General features: G+C 46.4%; 1 protein-coding gene across 1 annotated transcript in view; it reads right to left on the bottom strand.

The window, feature by feature from the left end:
* The window catches only part of LOC309549589 (piRNA biogenesis protein EXD1-like), a gene marked incomplete at its 3' end in the record, with an annotated part of 299,356 nt that overhangs the window by 168,237 nt on the left and 107,208 nt on the right, over positions 1-23,911 (bottom strand). The window contains exons 3-5 of the mRNA XM_082249962.1: positions 17,341-17,409; positions 8,730-8,796; positions 8,502-8,576 (exon numbers count right to left, since the gene is read on the bottom strand). Coding sequence (XP_082106088.1) covers positions 8,502-8,576; positions 8,730-8,796; positions 17,341-17,409 — 211 coding nt within the window. The remainder of the gene's footprint in view (positions 1-8,501; positions 8,577-8,729; positions 8,797-17,340; positions 17,410-23,911) is intronic.

The following is a 23,911-nucleotide window of genomic DNA, read 5'->3' as shown; positions in this document are numbered from 1 at the left end:
TTGTGATGTATGGGGTGTCATATGGTGATGGGCTAGAGGGGGGTGGGAGCACGCACATTCTGGTGATCTTGCGCCGAATGGCTGCATGGGGTTCCCCGTGGAGGCCCCCTCCCCGGGGGACTACAGGTACCTGAGGGGTCGGTCTAGGATCCTGGGCGCCGCCATTCTGTTGTAGATGGCTGTATTGCAGCCTCGTTGTGCATTAGGGCTGCACGAAATTGGAAGAAAAAAAAAATCACATTGCAATATTTTTTTCCCAACTATATATATTGCGATATTTTTTTGCAGCGGATTCGAGTAAAACCCCCAAAATCTGTCCCGATGAGGCACTGGGACGATTACCCCCTGGGCGAGGAGATCCTGTACCGCTTGATGCAAGTCTTGTAACCGCCCTGGGGTCAAATGAAGATTTGAGGGAAAGAATCTGTCCGCCGGCCGTGAAAGGAATTCGATCTTGTATCCTGATCGAATGATTTCCTGAACCCACCTGTCCGGAATTCGGAGGAGCCAAGGTTGGAGGAAACCGCGCAACTGTCCCCCCACCCCTGAAATGGGTGAGGGCACCCCTTCAGGCAGAGGCGGACGGTGCGTGGCCGGATTTAGGTTTGCCCGCCCAGGGCTTTCTCTGGCCACTTTGGCCCTTGAAAGGTTTCCCCTTGTTCTGTGTCTTGAAGGCACGAAAGGACCCCTGGTTTGGTTTAAAGGCAGGACCCCGCTTGCCGTGGAAAAACTTGCCCTTAGGATTCTGGGGCAGCAGAGTGCTCTTGCCCCCAGTGACTCCTTTAACCAATTCATCCAGGGAGTCTCCAAAAAGGCGAGACCCTGCATAGAGAATGTCTCAGCCACCGTCTTTCTGGATTTCTGGTCAGCCGACCAGCTTTTCAGCTTTTTGGACAGGCGCGCAGCTAATGGGGCCTCATTTAAGGCCGCATCGCACAGATACATTACCCCTTGATAAACCTGGTCCACCATTTCCAAGGTAGTAGGGGGGGCAGAATCCGCCACGAGGGCGCGTCTTATCACCTTGGTCAAATCCGCCACAGCCTGAGCCACCATGACAGAGGCAAAAATAGGTTTTAGCATGGAACCTGCCACCATGTAAGAATGGCGGGAAAGCGTTTCCAGCCTCCTATCCGTAGGATCCCTAAATACCGGAGAATCTTCGGTGGGAACCAGAGTAGCCTTGTTCAATCTGGCCACAGTGTGATCCAATTGAGGAGCCACACACCAGCGCGAAACCGTAGGAGACGCAAAAGGGTAAAGAAGTTGGAACCTTTTTGGCACTGTGAAGGTGTGTTTTAAACTGCGCCATTGCTCATTCACTGTGTGATGAAACTCAGCGGGGCAAGGAAAACCCTGCGCCGTCTTGCAGGTCCTGTGTGTACCAAAAGAGGACACAATGCCTGGAGGATTGGGCTCATCCTCTAAATGTAGTGTTTCTTTCACGGCAAGAATCAGCGCATCCATAGCTGTGCGTTCCTCGGGCATCCCAGGGGGGGAATCATCCACCCATGCAACCTCCGCCTCCCCCTCAGACTGAGAAGAGCGAGACCCTTCAAGGGGTACGCTACCTACAGCAAATGATGTCACATTCAGAATCAGAAGAAAAAGAAATCCTAGGCCTTTTTCTAGCAGCATGTTCAGTTCATCAGCACATCCATTTTGGACACCAAAGTCGCCACTACAGCAGACAAATTAGTCAGGGCAGAGGATTCAGAGGAACCTGAATACCCCACCAACGCTAGAGGAAATTTGCTGTCCTGGGATTCCAATGCAAAAAAAGTTTGTTTTCTTTTTTGTAAGGTACTGGCCCTTTAAGCGCGCTGCGGATCCCGCAGCACACCGCTACAATGACTGTGGAACACAGACCCCCAGCAGGGACAAACTGAAAGCCAGGTAGATTGTACAAGGGAGGACAAAAGGACAGCAGAACAGAGCCCCAAAATTGTGTTACCACTGCAGTCGGTCGCTCCTGAGTGAAAGAAGGAAGTGATGTCACCGCCAGAGACTGAACTGAGGCTGCAGGCTAAGGAAAAATGGTTGCCTATAGAAAGGAATGGGAAGCTTCGGTAAAATGGCCGCCGACATGTGCTCGGAACGATTGTTTGCCACACACAAGATGGTGCCGCAAGACGCCAAAATACACTACATACCATACTGTATAAGCGCCCATAGGGAAGCCAGACATGCTGCCCACACCTAAAATGGCGGACCGGCGGTTTTTAACCCCGCAGCGGTCGCCGCACGTGTCTGTACCTCCAAGCACCCTAAAGTGACACAGGAGAGGGACCCCCAAAAATCCACACAGCGCTGGCTGTGAGAGAAAAAACCCCCCCCAGGGACCGGGATCAGGGAGCCCAAAAAGCACAGACATAAGGGGACACCACAGACACAGGACTGCCAGCCCCAGACAGAGGCCCCACACAGAGTGTACTTACCTGTACTCGATGGCGTGGGGTGCCTAATATCAAACGGAAAACCGCCCGCCCTCAGATGGCAGGGGAGTGCCGTCAGCCAAAAAAACGCAGGACACCAGTAGTGTACGGACGAACCATGGATGTGTCCAGTGAGGTAGCCACCTCACAGGCTGCATCCCTGAGGACAGGGATGGGTCGTTTGCAAGGCCAGGGCGAACACATAGCCTGCTAAATGCTCGATGGCGGGCTGGGATTCCATCTGACCCTCTGTCCCGGAGAATCAGGACGACCAGTCCGATTCCCAGCTCCGCAAACGCCGTCTTCATCCGAAGATCCGACTAACGCTGACAAAAAAAAACAGCTAGTAATGCAAAGAAAAAATGACATTTGCAGAAAATAAAATAATAAAATAGAAGAAGGCTGAGGCTGTAGCCCCAGCACAGGGAAGCCCATCTACTCCTTAACTAGGCAGAAGACAAACTGAGCTGGGATGGCTGATTGCAGGGGGGTATTGGACTAGTGGGACAGCCCCCATGGATGTGTATGTAAATGCTTTGTTTCTAACAAGTCTTATGCCTAGCTACGCCTGTGGAGAGGAAGTCAATACCCCATTGGTGAAGACTGTATGAGTGGGCGGCGACTGTAGGAGGACGTAAGAGAAATTGTATATTTACTTACGTGTCTGAATAAAAAGCAATATTTAGGGTGTTTTATACGCCCTTTCTCCGCACGAACATATAGCTAACATCAAAAAGGGTCAGACCAATCATAACGTCCCCAAACATTACCTTCGCTACCATAATACGAAGCCTACGGGCACACAGTTTCTCATTATAGATAAATATACAGTATCTCACAAAAGTGAGTAAACCCCTCACATTTTTTAAAATATTTTAATACGAAGCCTACGGGCACACAGTTTCTCATTATAGATAAATATACAGTATCTCACAAAAGTGAGTAAACCCCTCACATTTTTTAAAATATTTTATTATATCTTTTCATTTGACACTTTACTACAATGTAAAGTAGTGAGGGTACAGCTTGTTTAACAGTGTAAATGCGCTGTCCCCTCAAATATAACAACACAGAGCCATTAATGTCTAAACCGCTGGCAACAAAAGTGAGCACACCCCTAAGTGAAAATATCCTAATTGGGCCCAAAGTGTCAATTAATTTTCCAGCACTGCCTTAACCCTCTTGGGCATGGAAGTTCACCAGATCTTTACAGGTTGCCACCGGAGTCCTCTTCAACTCCTCCATGAGGACATCACAGAGCTGGTGGATGTTAGAGACCTTGCACTCCTCCACCTTCCGTTTGAGGATGCCCCACAGATACTCAATAGGGTTTAGGTCTGGAGACATGCTTGGCCAGTCCATCACCGTTACCCTCAGCCTCTTTAGCAAGGCAGTGGTCGTCTTGGAGGTGTGTTTGGGGTCGTTATGTTGAAATACTGCCCTGTGGCCTAGTTTCCGAAGGGATGGGGATCATGCTCTGCTTTAGTATGTCACATTACATGTTGGCATTCATGGTTCCCTCAATAATTTGTAGTTCCCCAGTGCCGGTAGCACTCATGCAGCCCCAGACCATGAAACTCCCACCACCATGCTTGACTGTAGGCAAGACACACTTGTCTTTGTACTCCTCACCTGGTTGCCACCACAAACGCTTGACACCATCTGAACCAAATAAGTTTATCTTCGTCTCATCAAACCACAGAATCTGGTTCCAGTAATCCATGTCCAAAGTCTGCTGGTCTTCGGCAAAATGTTTGCGGCTTTCTCTTACATCATCTTTAGAAGAGGCTTCCTTCTGGGATGACAGACATGCAGACCAAATTTAATGCAGTGTGCGGGGTATGGTCTGAGCACTGACAGGCTCACCCCCACCCCTTCAACCTCTGCAGCAATCCTGGCAGCACTCATACACCTATTTCCCAAAGACAACCTCTGGATATGATGCGGAGCACATGCACTCAACTTCTTTGGTCGACCATGGCGAGGCTTGTACTGAGTGGAACCTGTCTGGTTAAATGGCTGTATGGTCTTGACCACCGTGCTGCAGCTCAGTTTCAGGGTCTTGGCAATCTTGTTATAGACTAGGACATCTTTATGTAGAGCAACTTTTTTTCTGATTCTCAGAGAGTTCTTTGCCATGAGGTGCCAGGTAGAACTTCCAGTGACCAGTAAGAGAGTGAGAGCGATAACACCACATTTAATACAGCTGCTCCCCATTCACACCTGAGACCTTGTAACACTACCAAGTCACATGACACCGTGGAGGGAAAATGGCTAATTGGGCCCAATTTGGGCTTTAACTTTTGTTGCCAGCGGTTTAGACATTAATGGCTGTGTGTTGAGTTATTTTGAGGGGACGGAACATTTACACTGTTATACAAGCTGTACACTCACCACTTTACATTATAACAAAGTGTAATTTCTTCAGTGTTGTCACATGCAAAGATATAATAAAATATTTACAAAAATGTGAGGGGTGTACTCACTTTTGTGAGATAATGTATATCCCAATGAAGGGGGGGTTCGAATACTAGGGTTGTTTCACGTTTAGAAACTTTGGATCTATGAACTTAAATCCTATTCACCATATGGGATGAACACTGAATGGGACATTAATGCTTTTATAAATAGGGCATCAGTATAGAATGAATGTGCCGGTCTCCATTTTTTATAATTTTTGAATATATAGCCTCTTATTCTTACCGAGACTTATTTACGTTCCACATAGGTTTTATATAGATACATTTACTTTTTGTGTCCCTATTTTTTTATATTCACATATTTTACATATACTTTTTAAAGCAGTGGTTGATATAGTCCCCCTTTTTATGCAGAGTTGCATTGGACTATCGCGAGACCACGATATGTGACCACGCCATGTTAAGATATCAGATCAAGGCATGATATACAGTGCTAAAACCATAGCACTACGCATGCGCGCCTTCCTGAGTCATGTGACCTCGCCATGCTCAGTTACTAAACTGAGGAGTGGAAAGCTAGGTCGGGCCGGTGGATTGCGCACTGCCGGTGGATTAAGCACTGCGGCGCGAGAACACTACACCAAGCCTCACATGTAATGTAAACTTGAGGCTTGGTTCACATAGCGGGCCAGCATCCCATACAAACCTTTTTCACTATCCACATGGGGTAGAGGTCTAGAACGCACAACAGACGCCATGATGGAACCGCTTCCATTTCAATGGTAAGACTGACAATACTGTTAATTGATGAGCTAAATTTAGGAGTGATTTTTTTGTCTATATATAAGCGCAATGGCTGAACAAAGACAATACCAGATGATGTCCGTGTGGACGAAACGCATCCTCCATGTCATTGTTTGGATTCCAAATGTGGTCACATATTCATGGTTATCAGAATCCATGATCCACTAGAACAGCCTTTTTCAACCAGGGTGCCCAGGCACCCTGGTGTGCCTTGGGGTCTCTTCAGGGGTGCCTCAGCAAAATACCCCAAAAATTGTATACAGGGCAGCGGGTGGATGAAGCCTGCCTTTTACGTTACACAAAGTCACAGGTTTTCATTGTGCACCATTACGACCCTCTAGCTGCCGACCTGCTAACGACCAATGACATCATCAGTTGATGAGGAGGATGTCAGTCGCCTGCGTTGCATGCTTGTTTGACCCTCCCCTGCTTCTCTCCATAAGTTTTGGGGTCATATTAGCTGAGTGATGGAGAAAAACTGAGGAAAAAGAGAAACATTGGAATACTAGTCAGTACCAACTTGTACCTCAAACGTTGGGCACCCTACGTATGTGTATGTTGCTGCAATATGTAAAACTTTTAGGATGGGGTGCCTCAAGACTGTCCATAATTTTTTAAAGGGTGCCTTGAGACTTTCCATAATTTTTGGGGTGTGCCTCGACTGAAAAAAGGTTGAGAAACACTGCACTAGAATATGTGAAGAAAGGGTTGGGACTTTAAATGAGGTTACAACTAACAATTGTACCTCCATCCCTTTATTAAAAGACAAAGAAAAAAGGAGTTGGGACTTTGGGTGAGGCATGGGACTGAGTCTGATTGTAAGACACAAATATGAAATATAAATAATATCAAATTTATTGAATACAGCAAATGCACATGTGTGCACATTTGATATTATTTATATTTCATATTTGTGTCTTCCAATCAGACTCAGTCCCATATCTCACTCAAAGTCCCAACTCCTTTTTTCTTTGTCTATGATCCACTAGAAGGGACCTGATAAAAAGGAAAAAGATCTCAGCCTGTCAGAGATTATTATCAATGCTCCAGTTCCAAGCTTGATTGACTCTTTGCCGCTGGCAGTTGAGTCTACCATTTCTGGTAAGAGCATTAACTCCCCCTCCCAGGTGGTGGATGTAGACGTCCTGGTGACCCCTTCTTTGAATTAAGACATGTTTGATTGTAGTGGACTAGAGGCAACTCCTCATTCAAATTTACAGTGTATTGTCACTTCATGCACTTTAATCTTTCCAATTTTGTATGATACTTTTTTGCACAGCTATGAGCTAATGTTGTTGTTATACACTCATGTGTACTGTTTTGAATATGTTCATTGTGCATTGCACTTCATTGTATGGTATCATATTTTTTAATTTGTCTAATAAGTACACTTGTTTATATAGGCAGACCTGTTCATACACGACAGGTATACTTCTCACCAAGCGCTGCACTTATCTTTTTATATATTAAATGGACACATAATACTGAACAGTATTTTTATTTTTCTAAGAATATACACATTTAATTTTTATGTATATTTTCTATCCTAAAAAAAACCTCTTCATATATTTATTTGTTTTGGTCTGCACATATTGCACTTTATTAAATATATAATATTTGCACATTTAAGGATTGCACATATAAAGATTGGCACTTTATGTTGCACGGTACAGTTTATTATCTAATACCGATCTGGAGACTGCTTGATAGCATAGAGCAATAAGCAGTCAGATTTTGATAAAAGCATCCAAGAAGAAAATGAATGGTTAAAAAGGAAAAAAGTTCTCTAAAAAGGGAAGAGGTACATCACCTAAGAACACTAGCAAAAACTGGAGCTTCTTGGAATGGGTGAGGTTATATAAATGTGCATTACGGGCAATCCTGCCAGTTTTTCACCAGCGTCCAATCACCTAAAGGTAGCCTGCAAAATAACCCATGGTCTATGAGTAGAAGTGCTGTGAGCTGTATTGTAGGAGTCACATATTTTATACATTGCAGATTACCAGTCCTTAGATGTGGTCACTGCATTCAATTTTTTCAAGCTTTCCCTTGATTTTTACCTGGTGATCCTGCAAATAACACCTCCTGTCCTACAGTGGCTATGGTCCACTGTAAATTCAATTAGTGGATGGCCCTGTTGGCACCACTCTACTCAACATACCTCAAATGAAAAATTATTCAGCTGAACCACACCTGTTTCCAATTAGATGCAGGCACCGCTTGGTTATTCTGACATCCTAGGACACTGGCTGTCAGAATACAAAAGCCCCAGCAAGAGATTTGTCTATTAGCACTAAGTACCATGGATGAAGGAATCTGTTTGAAATCTATGAGTGTATGGCCAGGTTTACTTTGACTGAGGATAAACCTGGAGATTAGAGTGAGATCTGACAAGTCCTCTGAGATCTAGAAATTCCTTCTATGTCTAGTGCCCGAGTATGCATATTACTATTTTTTGCTAAATTACTAAATTTGTTAAATTAAAGTTAACCACACAAGGTCATTGTGCTCTTCTTTGTTTTATGTTCCTAGATCTGCTGATTTTCATGGTAATTTAGAGCTGCAAGACCATGAAAATATTGTCTTGTGTGAGAACTGCCAGTGTGACCTATTCCATTATCATAAAGCCATTGGTTGAGGGAGGAAAGGCTCTCTGTGCATCATATACTATATTTTCATGCACTCCCAAAAATAAGTGCCCTAGTTTAGTGCTACCACATCACATATACCTTCACCAAGAAGGATGCAATCAACAGAACCAATCCCTACTGCAATACTACAATACAGAACAAAATGACCCAACAAATGCAGATGTAATAAATTAGCAGGAAGGAACACCAACCTCCACTCCAAAGCTGCCAAAAGCTCCTCCATCTTGGACTCGGAAAGGTTCTCTTCTGCCTCCTGGCCTCTTTCCCTGTGCAGAGGGGTTGGAAGAATTTCACATTCACTTGTCAAGTTGTTACACTAACTAATAACATGTCACGTTTATTAATGTTTAATCATAATTTAAGTAAAGGTATAAATTACAATGTATTTAAGGTTTAGTAGGGATTGGATTCTCCCATACCTGTCTGCAGATGGCGGTTCTCTGGCCTCCCCTACAGCATGATTTTTCCTATCCACCTGCATTTCCACTGGAACAGCAACAGTACAAAAATAAGACATTATAAAGAAAGATTGTCATTGAAACGGTGTCATATGCTAGAACTGTAAAAAATGCACTTGTGGGTTTATGAAAAATGACATCCTCTGTGGTGTGTGTACTACAAAAGTAACAAATCAGATTTAATCTTTCAGATTCCACCTGGAAGTTTCAATATGATTGGTGGCTTAGGTTAAAGGAGTTGTAAAGTCAGAAGGCTTATCTTAATGCATTAAGATAAAAAACCTTGTGGGTGTAGCAGCCAACCCAGCACCCCTTAATACTTACCTAAACCCCTTCTCTATTCAGCGATGTCCACGAGTCCCTCGGCTGTCTGGGACTCTCTCGCTCCTGATTGGCTGAGACACAGCCGTAGCGCCATTGGCTCCCGCAGCTGTCAAAGTCAGTTAGCCAAACAGAAGAGAGAGGAGGCGGGGCCGAGCGGCAGCTCCGTGTCTGAATGGACACATGGAGCTGCAGCTCGGCTCAGATACCCCAATAGCAAGATACTTGCTGTGGGGAACTCGATTGGATGGAGGGGCTAGGAGCAGTAATGAGGGACCTGAGAAGAGGAGGAGGATCCAAGCTGCTCTGTTCAAACCAACTGCACAAAAACAATGTCCACAATGTGACAATTCAATAAATTGCCCAAATGATAAATAATGTATTAAGTCCAATATCAGGTGCAAAAGTGCTCAGAAATGGGCTGCTGCCAAAAGTGCTATAGGTGATCCACACGGTGCAAGGTGCCTCAAATCCCCTTAGGGAATCCACTCACCAGAGCCGACGGATCAAAGGAGCCTTGTGATAAAGTGGACCAATGGACCTCCAAGCGGAAACACAGTAAATTCCCTTCTCCAGTGTCACTCAAAAAAAGGGATGCATCGACATGGTGAAGCCCGCATAAATAGTTTATTTATTGAAAGGTAAAATAATACTCACAAGGAAAGAAAGGATATCATCATGTAAAAGACACAGATCCACATAAAAAGGCGATCACATAATCCTTCCGGGAACCCAGCCGGCGTGTGTTCCACAGACTCCAGGAAGGGACGTCATGTGGTTTGCCGTTTACCGGAAGTGTATCGACGTTAAAACGGCAAACCACACAACGTCACTTTGGCAACAGCACCTTTCTGAGCACTTTTGCACCTGATATTGGACTTAATACATTATTTATCATTTGGGCAATTTATTGAATTGTCACATTGTGGACATTTGTTTTTGTTACAATTTTGCGCCCTTGCACCTTATATTGAGCACTCTGCTCTTATTGATAACTATTATTGCATTTTGTTTATAAATTAATACGGTTTGGATGTAGCACGATTGCACTTTATGCACTCATATTATCAACGATTATAGTTTATATTTAGCACCATTGCACTTTATGGTTATTATTGCATATAAATTTATGATATTTTATTCTTATTTTTATTTACATTATTGCAAGCACTGTTTTTCTGTACATCTATTTTTCTGAGTCTTTACTTAGTGAGCAGCAGCTGCAAATATACAGTTCACCAATTTTTTCACATATATCATATTTTGTAGTTCCGAGCGCGGGTTTATAATTTTTGTATCAATAAAAGAAAGGAAACGATTATCCACAAATATATAAAATTGACCCTTTAGTGACATTTCCAAATACAGTTTGATTCTTTTCACGGATCATTTTTTTATTATCAGTCCACCTGCTATAGTAGGAGCTTTCCCACTCCTTCTGCTGCATGATCCATAACAGACAAAACATTAAAATGGGACAGAAATGCAATCTATGGCCTGGTACCCCCACACATTGGAAACCACAGAGCGTTTTCTCATGTATGGAAACACATAGCACTATTCAGTTTACCTGCAGCTACAATTTTAGAAAAAGGTTCAAGGACATGTTATCCTACGTTTCCCACAGGTACAGCAGTCCATGCAAATGAATGGGCAGCTGTGCCTGCGCAAATGTGGCTGTGAGGAAACTAAAATAGTGTGAACCTAGCCTAAGTGACTTGAACTCTTTTGCTGTGCCAAACGTGGTGGTTACAGCATCTCAGGAGGAAAGTACCTATATTAATAAAGTCCTTTGTTCTGCTCAAAGATTCCCCACTGTTGCTACTTCAGCAGTGGGTGCTCACATTTCTGGAATACACTACTTTCAATTTAGTCTACATACCATATAAGAAAAAAAAAAAAAAAGGGGGGATTTTTGACTTACCGTAAAATCCATTTCTCTGATGTTCATTGATGGACACAGCTCCTGATCCTTCTTAACCATTGGGTTATACTGCCGCCTACAGAAGTAGAACACTAGCCAGGAAAAAACATGACCGCCTAAGAGCAGTCCCAGGGGGTATACACCCACACTCAGTTATAGGCACTCAGTTGTTTCAAGCAGTGTCAGAAGAAAACCAACTCCACAGAGGGGTGGGTGCTGTGTCCATCAATTAACATCAGAGAAATGGATTTTAAGTCAAAAATCCAATTTTCTCTTTCGTTCATTGAAGGACATAGCTCCTGATTCTTCTTACCCATTGGGACGTCCCAAAGCAGTGTTAAACATGAGGGGTGGGAAAACAGCAGAAAAAAAATTCTAAGGCTAACCATAGCCAACCAGGTAACAAGGAGCTCAACCAAAACTGGAGCTCACCTGAAAAAAAACAATACACCCTCAAAGAGGACCAGGTCCTCTAAACAGCAGCCTGCAAAAACTTGCAGCCAAAAGAACCATCCGCAGATGCCAACACATCCACCTAATAAAAATTTGTAAAAGTGTGCACAGACGACCAGATGGGCGCCTTGCAAACCTGCATCACTAATGCCTGATGACAGAAGGCCCAGGAGGCACTAAGCGCTCAAGTAGAGTGCGCCAAAACAGGGAAAGGAGGAACCTGACCCCTAATTGAGAAGGCCTGAATCACTTTCTGTCTGATCCATCTGAAAATGGTCACAGAAGAAACAGCCAACCTTTTTGAAGGTCCAACCTTGAGTACAAATAGGGAGTATGACTTCCTAAAAGACTCCATAGCTGCCAGGTACACTCTGATCACCTGAATCCCATCCAGGGAATGCAGAGCAAATTTTCTTAGGATTTTTAGGCCTGGGACATAGTGAAGGCAACACAGTGTCTTTATTCAAATGGAAATCAGAGACGACCTTTGGAAAGAACATCGGATATGGACGAAGAACCACCTTAGCTCTGTAAACCAACAGGTAAGGTGAATGACAAGACAACGCCACCAGCTCCGACATCCTGCACGCAGAAGTAATCGCAACCAAAAAGGCCACCTTCTGGGACAACGTAAGCAGGAGAACCTCCAGATATTTACGATGGGAGATTTCTGGATAACTGACAACACCAATTTGAGGACCCACGGCGGTAATGAAGACCGCACTGGAGGAACCAATTTACAAGCTCCCTTACGCACCAAAGAAAGTGTGGCCAATGGACATTGAAAGAAAACTGCCAAGGCCAAAACCTGCCCCTTGATGGTACTCAAGGCCAGGGGCTGCTCAACCCCCCATTGGAGGAAAGCCAAGATCCGAGCCACCGAAAAGGAGCGAGGGAGAACACCAAGACTCACACCACGCAACGTATGTCTTCCAAACACGATGGTAGATCTTCCTAGAGGTAGATTTTCTAATCTTTAACAGCGCAGGAATCACCGATTCAGACAAACCTCTATCCTTCAGCACCTGGCTTTCAGCAGCCAAGCCATTAAAACCAGAGACTGTAAAGCAGGATGGAAGATTGGTCATTGAGAAAGCAGATCTTCCCTGAGGGGAAGTCTCCAAGGAGCATCAGCGACCAGTCATACCAGACCGGCGTACCAAGACCGGCGAGGCCATTCTGGAGCTACCATGCATCTGCCAAAGGATCCCGAGACCATGCCACAAACCTCTGTACCTTCCATAGAATGTGTACAGCAGAGAGGGCTGGAACGATCGTTCTTCCCACCTTAGAATGCCGGCTACTTCCCGATCTGCCAGGACACTTCTTGTGCCCCCATGGTGATTGACCTAGGCCGTGGCATTGTCCGATTGAATACGTACCAGACACCCCTGAAGACGAATTGTTCAATGATCCAGACAGTCTGATCGCTCAGACTTCCAGTATATTGATCGGCAGTCTGGACTCCTCCCGAGTCCAGATGCCCTGAGCACAAGCTATGCCAAGGATGCCTTCCCACCTGGACAGGCTGACATCTATGGTGACAACCGCCCAGTATAGGGGAGAAGGATTTCCCTGTCGAAGTGCCGGAGAACGAAGCCACCTCTAGAGACTGAATTCTTTTCCCATTTCACCTCTTTTTGCAGAGATCTCGTGTGAAACTGTGCAAACAGAACAGCCTCAAAAAGGTAGACACCATCAGGCCCAGCACCCGCATGCAAGCCCAGAGGTATAATGGTCTGCTGAACAATAGGAGCTGAATTGCCTCCTGCAATTTCTGGAGTTCTTCCAGAGGAAGTAACTGAGTAGCTGAGGCCAAATCACATAGTAATCTCCAAGGTGTCCATCGGAGCAGTCAGAGACTCTGCTCACAGAAGATCCTCCAGGTACCCCAGTACTGTGATCCCTTCTTGATGAAACAATTCTAGCACTGGGTCCAACACTTTGTGAAGACTCGGGGAGCGGAGGAGAGACCAAAAGTAAACACTACAAACTGAGAATGCTCCTCACCCATGGCAAAGTGGAGGGAGCGATGGTGACCGGCACATATTGGAATGTGAAGGTAGGCGTCCTTGATGTCGATAGAAGCGAGAAAATCCCCCAGATGTAGGGACACCACTACTGTGTGAATGGAATCCATTCAGAACTTCTGTACCCAAACAAAGCAGTTAAGCGCCTTGAGGTCCAGAAGTGGAAGTACCTTGGCTTTCTTTCAGGGAACTGTAAACAGGTTTGAGTAAAACCCCCTGAAAATATAACGAAGCCAGAACAGGGACAATCACCCCATGAAATAACAAGTCTTGCACTGCCCCAAAGTGACCCTGTAAGTGATCTGGGGACAAGTCCAGGTTAAAAGGGAAGAACCTTTCCGGAGGAAAAAACCAAAACTCAATCTTGTAGCCGGACCAAATAACATTGTGGACCCACTTGACCAGTACCAGAGAGGTCCACTGATCCGGAAATCAGCAAAGATGTCCCGCCACCCCAGAGACAGGTGAGGGCCCTTCTTGCAGAGAAAGCCTTGTCTGCAGGTCTGGAAGAGCCCCTCATGGCCTGCCTCCTCTTGGAACCTTCGGGTGAGGCCCTAAAGGACTTTATATGGGGCTCCTTGCCCTCGGTAACCTGTGGAAGAAAGGTACTCTTCCCCCCTTGTGAGACCCTTAAAGAGGTCATCCAAGAAAGCTTCAAACAGGTGATCCCCCGCGAAGGGGAGATAGGATAAGGCCTTTTTAGAAGTCTGGTCGAATTGTCAGCCAGATAAGACGCTGAAGGACCACTGCTGATACAGACAGCCTAAAATCAAAAGGAGCCGCATGCAAAGAGGCATCACAGATAAACTGTAGCCCCTGGATCAACTGATCCACCAGCTCCACAAAGGCAGGGGGAAGCAGTTTCCCCTCCATGTCCCGGCGTAAAAGTTTAGTCCACTCGTCAGAGTTTGCGACACCAATGCAATAGTAAATACCAGCCCAAGACGAACCAGCCATAGTGAAATATATGGCGGGCCAGAGACTCCGCTCTCCTATCAACCAGATCTTTTAAGGCCAAGGACTCCTCACCTGGAATTAAGGTAGCTTTATATAACCTGGAAACTGGCGAGTCCACTACAGGTGGGACCGTCCACTTTTTAAGCAGGGAATCCTTATAAGGATACCGCATAGCAAAACGCTTTACGGACCACAACAGTGTATTTTGGACAACCCCACTGTTCTGTGACAATGCTGTCAAAGTAAGCGGGAAAGGGGAACACCTCCACCACAGTAGAGGACCTAAGTTGCCAAAAGGGACTGGCGCCTCAGACATAGCATCTCCACCATGTTTAAAACTTCATGCTCTGACACAATCAGTTCATCCACCAGCGCCTTTTCATGCAATCAGTTCATCCACCAGCGCCTTTTCATGTACGACTAGAGGAACAGAGAAATCATCCTCACTATTTGAGCACTCAGGGTGCATGGACGCAGACCCAGTAGGGTGACTCGCGTCCGACGAAAACAGATTCAGGATCTGATGGACAGATGAAGCAGGGGAGGGCGGTGGACACTATATACTAAGGTCACCCTGAAAAACATAATCAGGGGAGGGCAACCGACTGCGATCCCACAAGGGGGACGCTGACTCAGGGTCCACGAATGGACCACCAACTGGAGGGAGTCACCCTCCGAGCCCCTCCAAAGAGGCCCGCATGATAGGAAATAGTCCCCTTAGGGCCACCCACCTTGACGCGGACGCGCAGGCAGGGTATCCTGATGGTCTCGCCGCGCTAAAAGGGATGGGTGCCCTCCACAAGAATTATGGCATGTTCGCCATAAAGAAGTGAACCACCCCCACAACGCCACTCCTTCCAAGGGAGGTGCCAAGCTGGCTGCATGGCCTAGTAGGCTTCAAGCCCCTGCCTCAATTTGTGTGGAGGCCCAGCCGCAAGTGCATTTATCCCAGCCAGGCTCACTGGGGTCACCTCCCCAACGGAGGCCGACACGGCCGCATGGCCTAGTAGGTCACGGCCTAAATTTTTGTGGATGCTCAGCGGCCTGGGCGCAAGCTTCAGTGGAGCCAACCACCCGGGGCAGCGGAGGGGAGGGCAGATGCCCAAATGGAGGATAGTGGCTTCAGCCACCCTCACTGGGGCGGCCCCACATTGCTCCCGACCAGTAGGCCGCAAAGCTGCACCCTAAATTTTGGGCTGGATCCGGGCGCGCAAGGTGCGGACCCGCGGATGCCAAACTACCCGCTCCCCTAGCTCAACAACTGCAGCATGGAGCCCAGAGGAGATCCCTGCCTTAGTCTCCAACCCCCAGGGTAGCAAGGGAACCCTGCTCAACCCCTCGTTGTGCACCAGGAAAAATCTGGTCAGCAGCGACTCCCAACAAGCCCCCCTTAAGAGCATGTGGCAAAAGCCAACTCAAAACACCACCCAGGGAGTGACCACCAGATTTTTAGAGGGCTGGGGGGGGGGGGGACTCTGGGTCCCACCGTCCAAGGGAGGGGCCCATGTTCACCCCAAAAACCCTCCAGGGGTAGAGGGGAGACTGCCATTTACCATACCAGGAACAGGGTGGGCATTGCTCCTGACAGACTACCACTCCATCGGGATGTGGGTGACTGTCGGCCAGGAGGAACGCTGCAACTCAGGCCGAGGGCAGGTCGTATGTGCCCTCACGAGAAGTTTAACTCGTAGGCCAGCCTCATCCAGTGAGGCCATGTCACGGCCGACCTAGCACGCAGCCTCGCTGGCCAGACTGGGGGGATCCTCTGTATCTAAATTATCCAGTCCGTCGCCCAGTCCAGTAGCTGATAGTAGATTCTCACAGGAACAAAATAACAGATATGAAAAATCCATTTAAAGAGGAAAAAAATTGCCAGGACCAGAGATCTCACGAAGGAACTAGGTCCTTACTTCTGACTAGTCCAGAAACAAAACTGAGTGCCTATAGCTGAGAGTGGGTGTATACCCCCCTGGGACTGCCCATAAACGTAGTCAAACTTTTTCCTGCCTAGTGTCCTACTCCTGTAGGGGGCAGTATAACCCAATGGCTAAGAAGAATTAGGAGCTCTGTCTGTCAATGAACGAAAGAGAAACGACTTTATTGTTCCAGCATTGTTGAGGACACTCCATCCAGCTGATGGAGAAGGATGGATTGTGCTTATAAATGTTGAGACAAAGTTAAAGCATGATTTAAGCTGAAACAATCAAGTTGTAGTACAGTGGTGTGCGCCATCCTATTATGGTATAAAGAAAATACATGAAGGCCTAGCATGCCAAACCTTGAGGATACAGCAGGAAACAATATCAGATGCCACGCCTGTCAGCTAGGAACTGAAATATGAAGCTACAGAGGTCAAGGAATTGACACAATATATAGTACATTTGGCATTTGAAAAAAAGGTGATAAGGTCAGAGTTAGGTACACAGCTTGGTGATGGTGTAATGGTATGCAGAATGTTTTCACTGCACACATTAGCTCCGTTAATGCCATAATTTGAACACCACAGAGAAATTAAGTATTGAGATTGGCCAAGTGCAACCCTTTATAGGTAACATATAGTGGACCTAATAAAAGTAGCTGATGAGGGTAATATAAAACACCTGGCAATAAGAGCTGTACTCTTTTAAAACCTTTGTGCCAACTATGCAAATGCAAAAGAGTAGAGGTGTCACCACAGCAGACTCCACGTGATTTTATAGAACCATTATATTTTTCAGCTCCCTATTATACACCAAAAAATGAATGATTCGTTTTGGGTAGATTTAACCTATTATAAAATTTTACCAAATGAGGTTCTTTATAGCTTAAATTGTGATTCTAGTTAAAATGTTAACATTTCATTATCACTACCAGAATCAGAAATAATCCTTTTAGAAGAAACAATTACCATGTATAATGTCTGATGCAGTGAACACGTGAATTCCGGACTTTCTTTCACCGCTTGCCAAATCCTTTACTGCAAAACCATGAAATCGGAGTCAAAACATTTTAAAAAGAACATTCTTTTTATTTTTTAATCTTTTCTAGCAGCATGGAAGTTAACATAGAAGATGGAAGTTGAAGCTCCAGGGAACGTGAAAATTCACATTTTTAAAAGGTTTGCCTAGTTTATTGAAGAGTAAAAGCATTTTTACCCGATCTTTCCTTCAGATGGCTCTCCTCCATGCTCGGTAGTGGAGCAGAGTGGAGCAGGTCAGTTATAAGTAAATCTACTTTTCCATGTCTAGAAAATGAGCAGTTAACCCTTGCATAAGCCCCACCCTAAGGGAGACTTTTCAAGTTTCCTGGAGGTGGGCTTTACATGAAAAATGCAATGATATACATTATATTATCAAAAGTATTAGGATGCCTGCCTTTACACGCACATACACTTTAATGGCATTCCAGTCTTAGTCCGTAGGGTTCAATATTGAGTTGGCGCACCCTTTGCAGCTATAACAGCTTCAACTCTGCGGGTTTAACAGTTTGTCTAGGGGAATGTTAGACCATTCTTCCAGAATCGCATTTGTGAGGTCAGGCTCTTATGTGGATGAGAAGGCCTGGCTCACAGTCTCTGCTAGAATTTTATCCCAAAGGTGTTCTATCGGGTTGGGTCAGGAATCGGAGCAGGACAGTTAAGTTCCTCCACCCCAAACTCGCTCATCCATGCCTTCATGGACCTTGCTTTGTGCACTGGTCCAAATAATTTGTTGGAGGGGGGATTATGGTGTGGGGTTGTTTTTCAGGGGTTGGGCTTGGCCCCTTCATTCCAGTGAATGGAACCCTTAAGGTGTCAGCATACCAAGACATTTTGGAAAATTTCATGCTCCCAACTTTGTGGGAACAATTTGGGGATGGCCCCTTCCTGTTCCAACATAACTGCCCACCAGTGCACAAAGCAAGGTCCATAAAGACATGGATGAGCAAGTTTGGGTGGAGGAACTTGACTGGCTTGCGTCCTGACCTCAACCCGACCAAGCACCTTTGGAATGAATTTGAGCAGAGACTGTGAGCCAGGCCTTCTCGTCCACATCAGTGCCTGATCTCACAAATATGCTTCTTCAAGAATGGTCAAACATTCCTATACAAGCACTTCAAAACCTTGTGGACAGCCTTCCCAGAAGAGTTGAAGCTGTTATAGCTGCAAAGGGTGGGCCAACTCAATATTGAATCCTACAAACTAAGACAGGGATGTCATTAAAGTTCATGTGCGTGTAAAGACAGGTGTCCCAATACTTTTGGTAATATTGTGTATATATAGTGGCAAGAAAAAGTATGTGAACCCCTTGTAATGAACTGGTTGATCTGATCCCCATCTAAGTCACAGCAACAGAGAAACACAAGGTGCTTAAGCCGATAACACAAAAAGAATCATCATTTCTTGTGTCTTGAAAACACATTAAAAAACATTCATATTGCGTGAGGGAAAAAAAAGTTAACCCTTAAATTTAGTTAAAAGCTGGTCGTACCTCCTTTGGCATCAATAACTTCAAGCAAAGACTTTCAGTAGCTCTGGATCAGACTTGCACAATGTTCAAGAGGAATTTTTGACCATTCCGCTTTACAAAACTGCTTCAGTCAAGACACATTTGCAGGATGTCTGGTGTGAACAGCTCTCTTGAGGCCATTCCACAGCATCTCTATAGGATTAAGTCTGGGCTCTGACTGGGCCACTCTTTTTCTGAAGCTAGTCTGTGGTAGATTTACTTCTTTGCCTAGGGTCGTCCTGCTGCATCACCCAACTTCTACTAAGCTTCTGCTGGCAGACAGCCACCCCTACATTCAGGGCCGGACTGGGTATGAAAACCAGCCCTGGAAAAAATTACATACCAGCCCCATAGCATTGCGTCGTCACACCAGCACAACGTCATCAAGTATTCATATATGAAACATAATTTAACCACTTCTGGACTGGCCCTTTTTCCAACACGTTGTTTACAATTTCAAATCTTTTTTTTTTTTTTTTTGGCTTCAAAATTACTTAGAACCCCCAAACATTATAGATTTTCTTTTAGCAGAGACCCTAGAGAATAAAATCGCGATTGTTGCAATATTTATCAAACTGAATTTGTGCAGCGGTCTCACAAACGCAATTTTTTTTTGGAAAAAATTCACTTTTTTTAAATTAAAAAAATAAGAAAACAGTTAAGTTAGCCTAATTATTTTCCATAATGTGAAAGATAATGTTACGGCACAAGTAAAAAGATTCCCAACATTTCATTTTCATGCAAAATTGTACAAGCTCGTGGAATGGCGACAAACATTGGTACCTAAAAATCCCCATCGGCAACACTTTAAAAATTTCTAAAGGTTACCAGTTTAGAGTTACAGTTCCCCCTGATACAATGCTGTCCCCCCCACCCTAATACAATGTTGACTCCCACTCCCCCTGCCCCTAATACAATGCCTGTTCTCCCCCACCCCGGCCCCCTTTCCCTAATACAGAGCTGTTTAGGGGGGGGGTCAGCATTGTATTAGGGGGAGGGGGGAGGGGGAACAGCATTGTATTAGAAGGGTCAGCATTGTATTAGGGGAGGGGGATCGGCATTGTATCAGGGGCCCTAATACAATTCTGATCCCCCCTCCCCCTAATACAATGCAGTTCCCCCCCCAGCCCCCTCCTCCTAATACAATGCTGACCCCCCTCCCCTAATAAAATGCTGACCCCCCCGGCCCTCTCCCCCTAATACAAGGCTAATCCCCCCCATCCCCCTACTACAATGCTGATCCCCCTCCCCCTAATACAATTCTGTTCCCCCTAGCCCCCTCCCCCTAATACAATGCTGATCCCCCTAATACAATTCTGTTCCCCCCAGCCCCCTCCTCCTAATACAATGCTGACCCCCCTCCCCATAATACAATGCTGTTCCCCCTAGCCCCCTCCCCCTAATACAATGCTGATCCCCCCTTTCCCTAAATTTTGGGGGGGGGATCAGCATTGTATTAGGGGGAGGGGGCCAGGGGGAACAGCATTGTATTAGGGGCCCTAATGCAAGGCTAATCCCCCCATCCCCCTAATACAATGCTGCCCCCCCAATAAAATGCTGAACCCCCACCCTTCCCCCTAATACAATGATGATCCCCCTCCCCCTAAATTTAGGGGGGGGGTCAGCATTGTATTAGGGGGAGGGGGCCAGGGGGAACAGCATTGTATTAAGGGGGAGGGGGGCGGATAAGCATTGTATAAGGGGCCCTAATACAGGACTGACAGCCAGCAGCCTGTGTATAGGGCCCAGGGCTGCCATTGGAATTGATTTAGGAATGTGGCACCTAGGGGAGAGACAAAAAGTTGCTGCTGATCCCGGGACTTTGCTGTGGCCTGGGATACATGCTGGTAAACCCAGGGCACACTTGCTACAAAGTACTTTACAAATTTCTGTTGCATTGGAAGCCCCAAGGCAATGTTTTCTTTGAGCCTCGGTTCACACTTATGTGATGTGGGAAGGTTGCGAATTTGCAGCGTGTTCCCGCATTGCAAACGCACCCCCGGCAGTTCACACTGCCATATGCGATACGCTGGGGGTGTCAATGAAATCTTAACGACACCCCCAGTTTGATCGCATATCGCAGTGTGATCTTGCAGTTCGCACAGGATCGGATCGCACAAGTGTGAACCGCTGTGCGATCTGATCCTGATGCGGCTGCAAAAAAGGGTCCTGTGCGGGTGCGGTGCGAATTTAGCCATACAAAGTGTATGGCTAAACTCGCACCGCACAGCCGATCGCATGTAATGAAGGAGCAGTGCGCTCCGACATTACATGCGAACCCCGCACACGCATCAGTGTGAACCGGGTCTCGTGGCTGCGGCGTTTGCATGTAATGTCGGAGCGCACTGCTCCTTCATTACATGCGATCGGCTGTGCGGTGCGAGTTTAGCCATACACTTTGTATGGCTAAATTCACACCGCACCCGGAGCAAACACGCACAGGACCCTTTTTTGCAGCCGCATCAGGATCGGATCGCACAGCGGTTCACACTTGTGCGATCCCATCCTGTGCGAACTGCACGATCGCACTGCGATATGCGATCAAACTGGGGGTGTCGTTAAGATTTCATTGACACCCCCAGCGTATCGCATATGGCAGTGTGAACTGCCAGGGGTGCGTTTGCAATGCGGGAACAGGCTGCGAATTCGCAGCCTTCCCGCATCGCCTAAGTGTGACCCGGGGCTCAGTGTGAACCGCCTCTGAAAGACCATATGCCGTATGTGCTATTGCTACAGTGGGAGAAAAGTCAGAGTGTTCCCGGCTAGCCAGTCTTCCCTGGTTTCAGCTATAATGTGATCTAGTATTGCAGTCATCACCAGCTGCTGCAGGTTCTGAAAGCTGGCTTGAGACAGGGACCATTTTGCTGGCCACTGGGGGACCTCTTGAGACATGGATCAGTGGACACCAGTGGTGGGAGACCTTTGGCCACCATTTTGTTCATCTCATTGTATTAGGGGCCCTAATACAATGCTGACTCTCTCCCCCCCCCCCCAGCCAGTTTACTCTTACCTGGCTGAACAGGGCAACATAGGGCAGGCTCTGCTTCGCTCACTTGTGTGTCTCAGACGACCTCCCGCTGCCGGCTGCTGTCCGTGTGGGAGGAAAGGGAGAGATGGATGGCGCGGCCCGTCATGCAGGAGAGGAGATCCGCCGCCGCGCAGCTGTCCGCCGGATATGACGTCATGCCGCTCACAGCGGCTGGTGTAGGCATTTGAAAAGAATCCGGCGGCGGCGCTCGAGCGCAGCGGCCGGTAAGCGGCCGTCCGTCCATATCTAAAATCGGCCCCATCTCAAAGCGGCCCCAGGGCCGACGGCCCACCGGGGAAATTCCCGCTATCCCGGTTGGCCAGTCCGGCCCTGCCTACATTATCCTGTAAGATATTTTGGTAAACTTGGGACGTGCCTCCCAAAGAGCTGTGTGGTATTCCTGAACAATTCAACTTTTGTTTCATCAGTCCACAAAACATTTTCCTAGTAGCACTGCAGTTTGCCAAGGTGCTCTTTGGCAAACTTCAGGCACGCAGCAATGTTTTTTTGGAGGGGAAAAGCTTCCTCTATGGTATTCTGCCATGTACACCCTGCCTGTTCAAAGACTTACATATGTTAGACTCATGAACAGGGATGTTTGCTAGTCCCAGTGATGTCTTAAAGCCTTTAGCTGTTATTCATCGGTTCTTCTTTACCTCATTGGGGAATCTACAATGTGCCTTTACCTCATTAGGGATTCTACATTGTGCCTGGGGAGTTATCTTGGCTGTGAGCCCACTTCTTTGAAGAGTAGCCACAGTACTAAACTGTCTCCATTTATAGAAAATGTAACCGTCGCCTGATGGATGCCTAAACACTGAGATTGCATTGTATCCTTTTCCACCCTTATGCGATTTAACTACTTTAACTGAATGTCTACAGAGAGCTCTTTTTGTAAGGCATGGTTCATATCAGCTGATGCTTCTTATGAACAGCAATCTTAAAGGAGAAGTAGAGCCAAATCTTGCCTGGCTGTACTTCTGTGGATTGCAGGAGGGAAGTTTGTTTTGCACTCCCGTGACCCGTTTTAGGCTGACAGTGGGCTGAAGTCTGCTGACATCACAGAGCTGGTCCAGGCTCGTGCAAGATGGTGACCATATGTCAGGATCCGCCCACATGCGAGCCACTGATAGTCTGAGCCGGCCACTCCTGCCCCCTCCACATCTCCGCGCTCCAGTGAACATAGGGGGCAGGGGCAGAACAGAGAGCTGTGAGAACCAAGTGATTGGTGGTGTTTGATCGCTCGGTTTTCAGTGTTGGAGCCAGCGGAGGACACATACTGCAACCACCTAGGTGAGTATGATTTAAAAAAAAAAAACCAAAATGGATTTTTTTAAGAACTTACCGTAAAATCCCTTTCCTCTGTTTTCTCTGAAGTTCATCAATAGACGTAGCTCAGCTTAATCATAGACTATAGGGTTATGCTCCTCCCACTAGGGATAGGCACTAGGTGGAAAAAAGCTTGACCATGCCTATAGGGGCTGTCCCAGCAAGCATAACCCCTCAGGCTCTGATATACTCAAACAGTTTGTTCTGCCTAGTGACACTGAAAGTGCACCCTCGCTTGTTTTCTATTGCCAGGCTTTTGGCTTTTCTACGGAAAGGGGCTGAACAGCGGTTGGCCATAAGGAACTATCAAAGGCCAAGTTTCGGCTTTGGCTATCTATTTTAACCACCCATTAGCCACGCATGCGCCATTTAGTGCCTCCGCGGCGATCCCCGTTACCGCCATGGGATCTCAATTTGGTGCTGTCTGTTCTTCAAAAGCCTCCTTTGGAGAAAATGAGGGAGATTTCACTGCTTGCTTTGTCTCAGAAGGTTGCCTTCTTGGTGGCGATCACTTCTGCCCGCAGAGTATCTGAATTGGCGGCGTTGTCTTGCCGCTCCCCTTATCTGGTGGTTCACAGATGTGCAAACTACGGACTCAAATTAGCTTTGGTTAAAATAAACAGTGGGTTCACTTA

Source organism: Pelophylax lessonae, assembly GCF_965119305.1.
Source record: "Pelophylax lessonae genome assembly, chromosome: 1".
In the NCBI taxonomy this organism is placed as follows: domain Eukaryota; kingdom Metazoa; phylum Chordata; class Amphibia; order Anura; family Ranidae; genus Pelophylax; species Pelophylax lessonae.
This window is presented reverse-complemented; position numbering and strand designations above follow the sequence as displayed.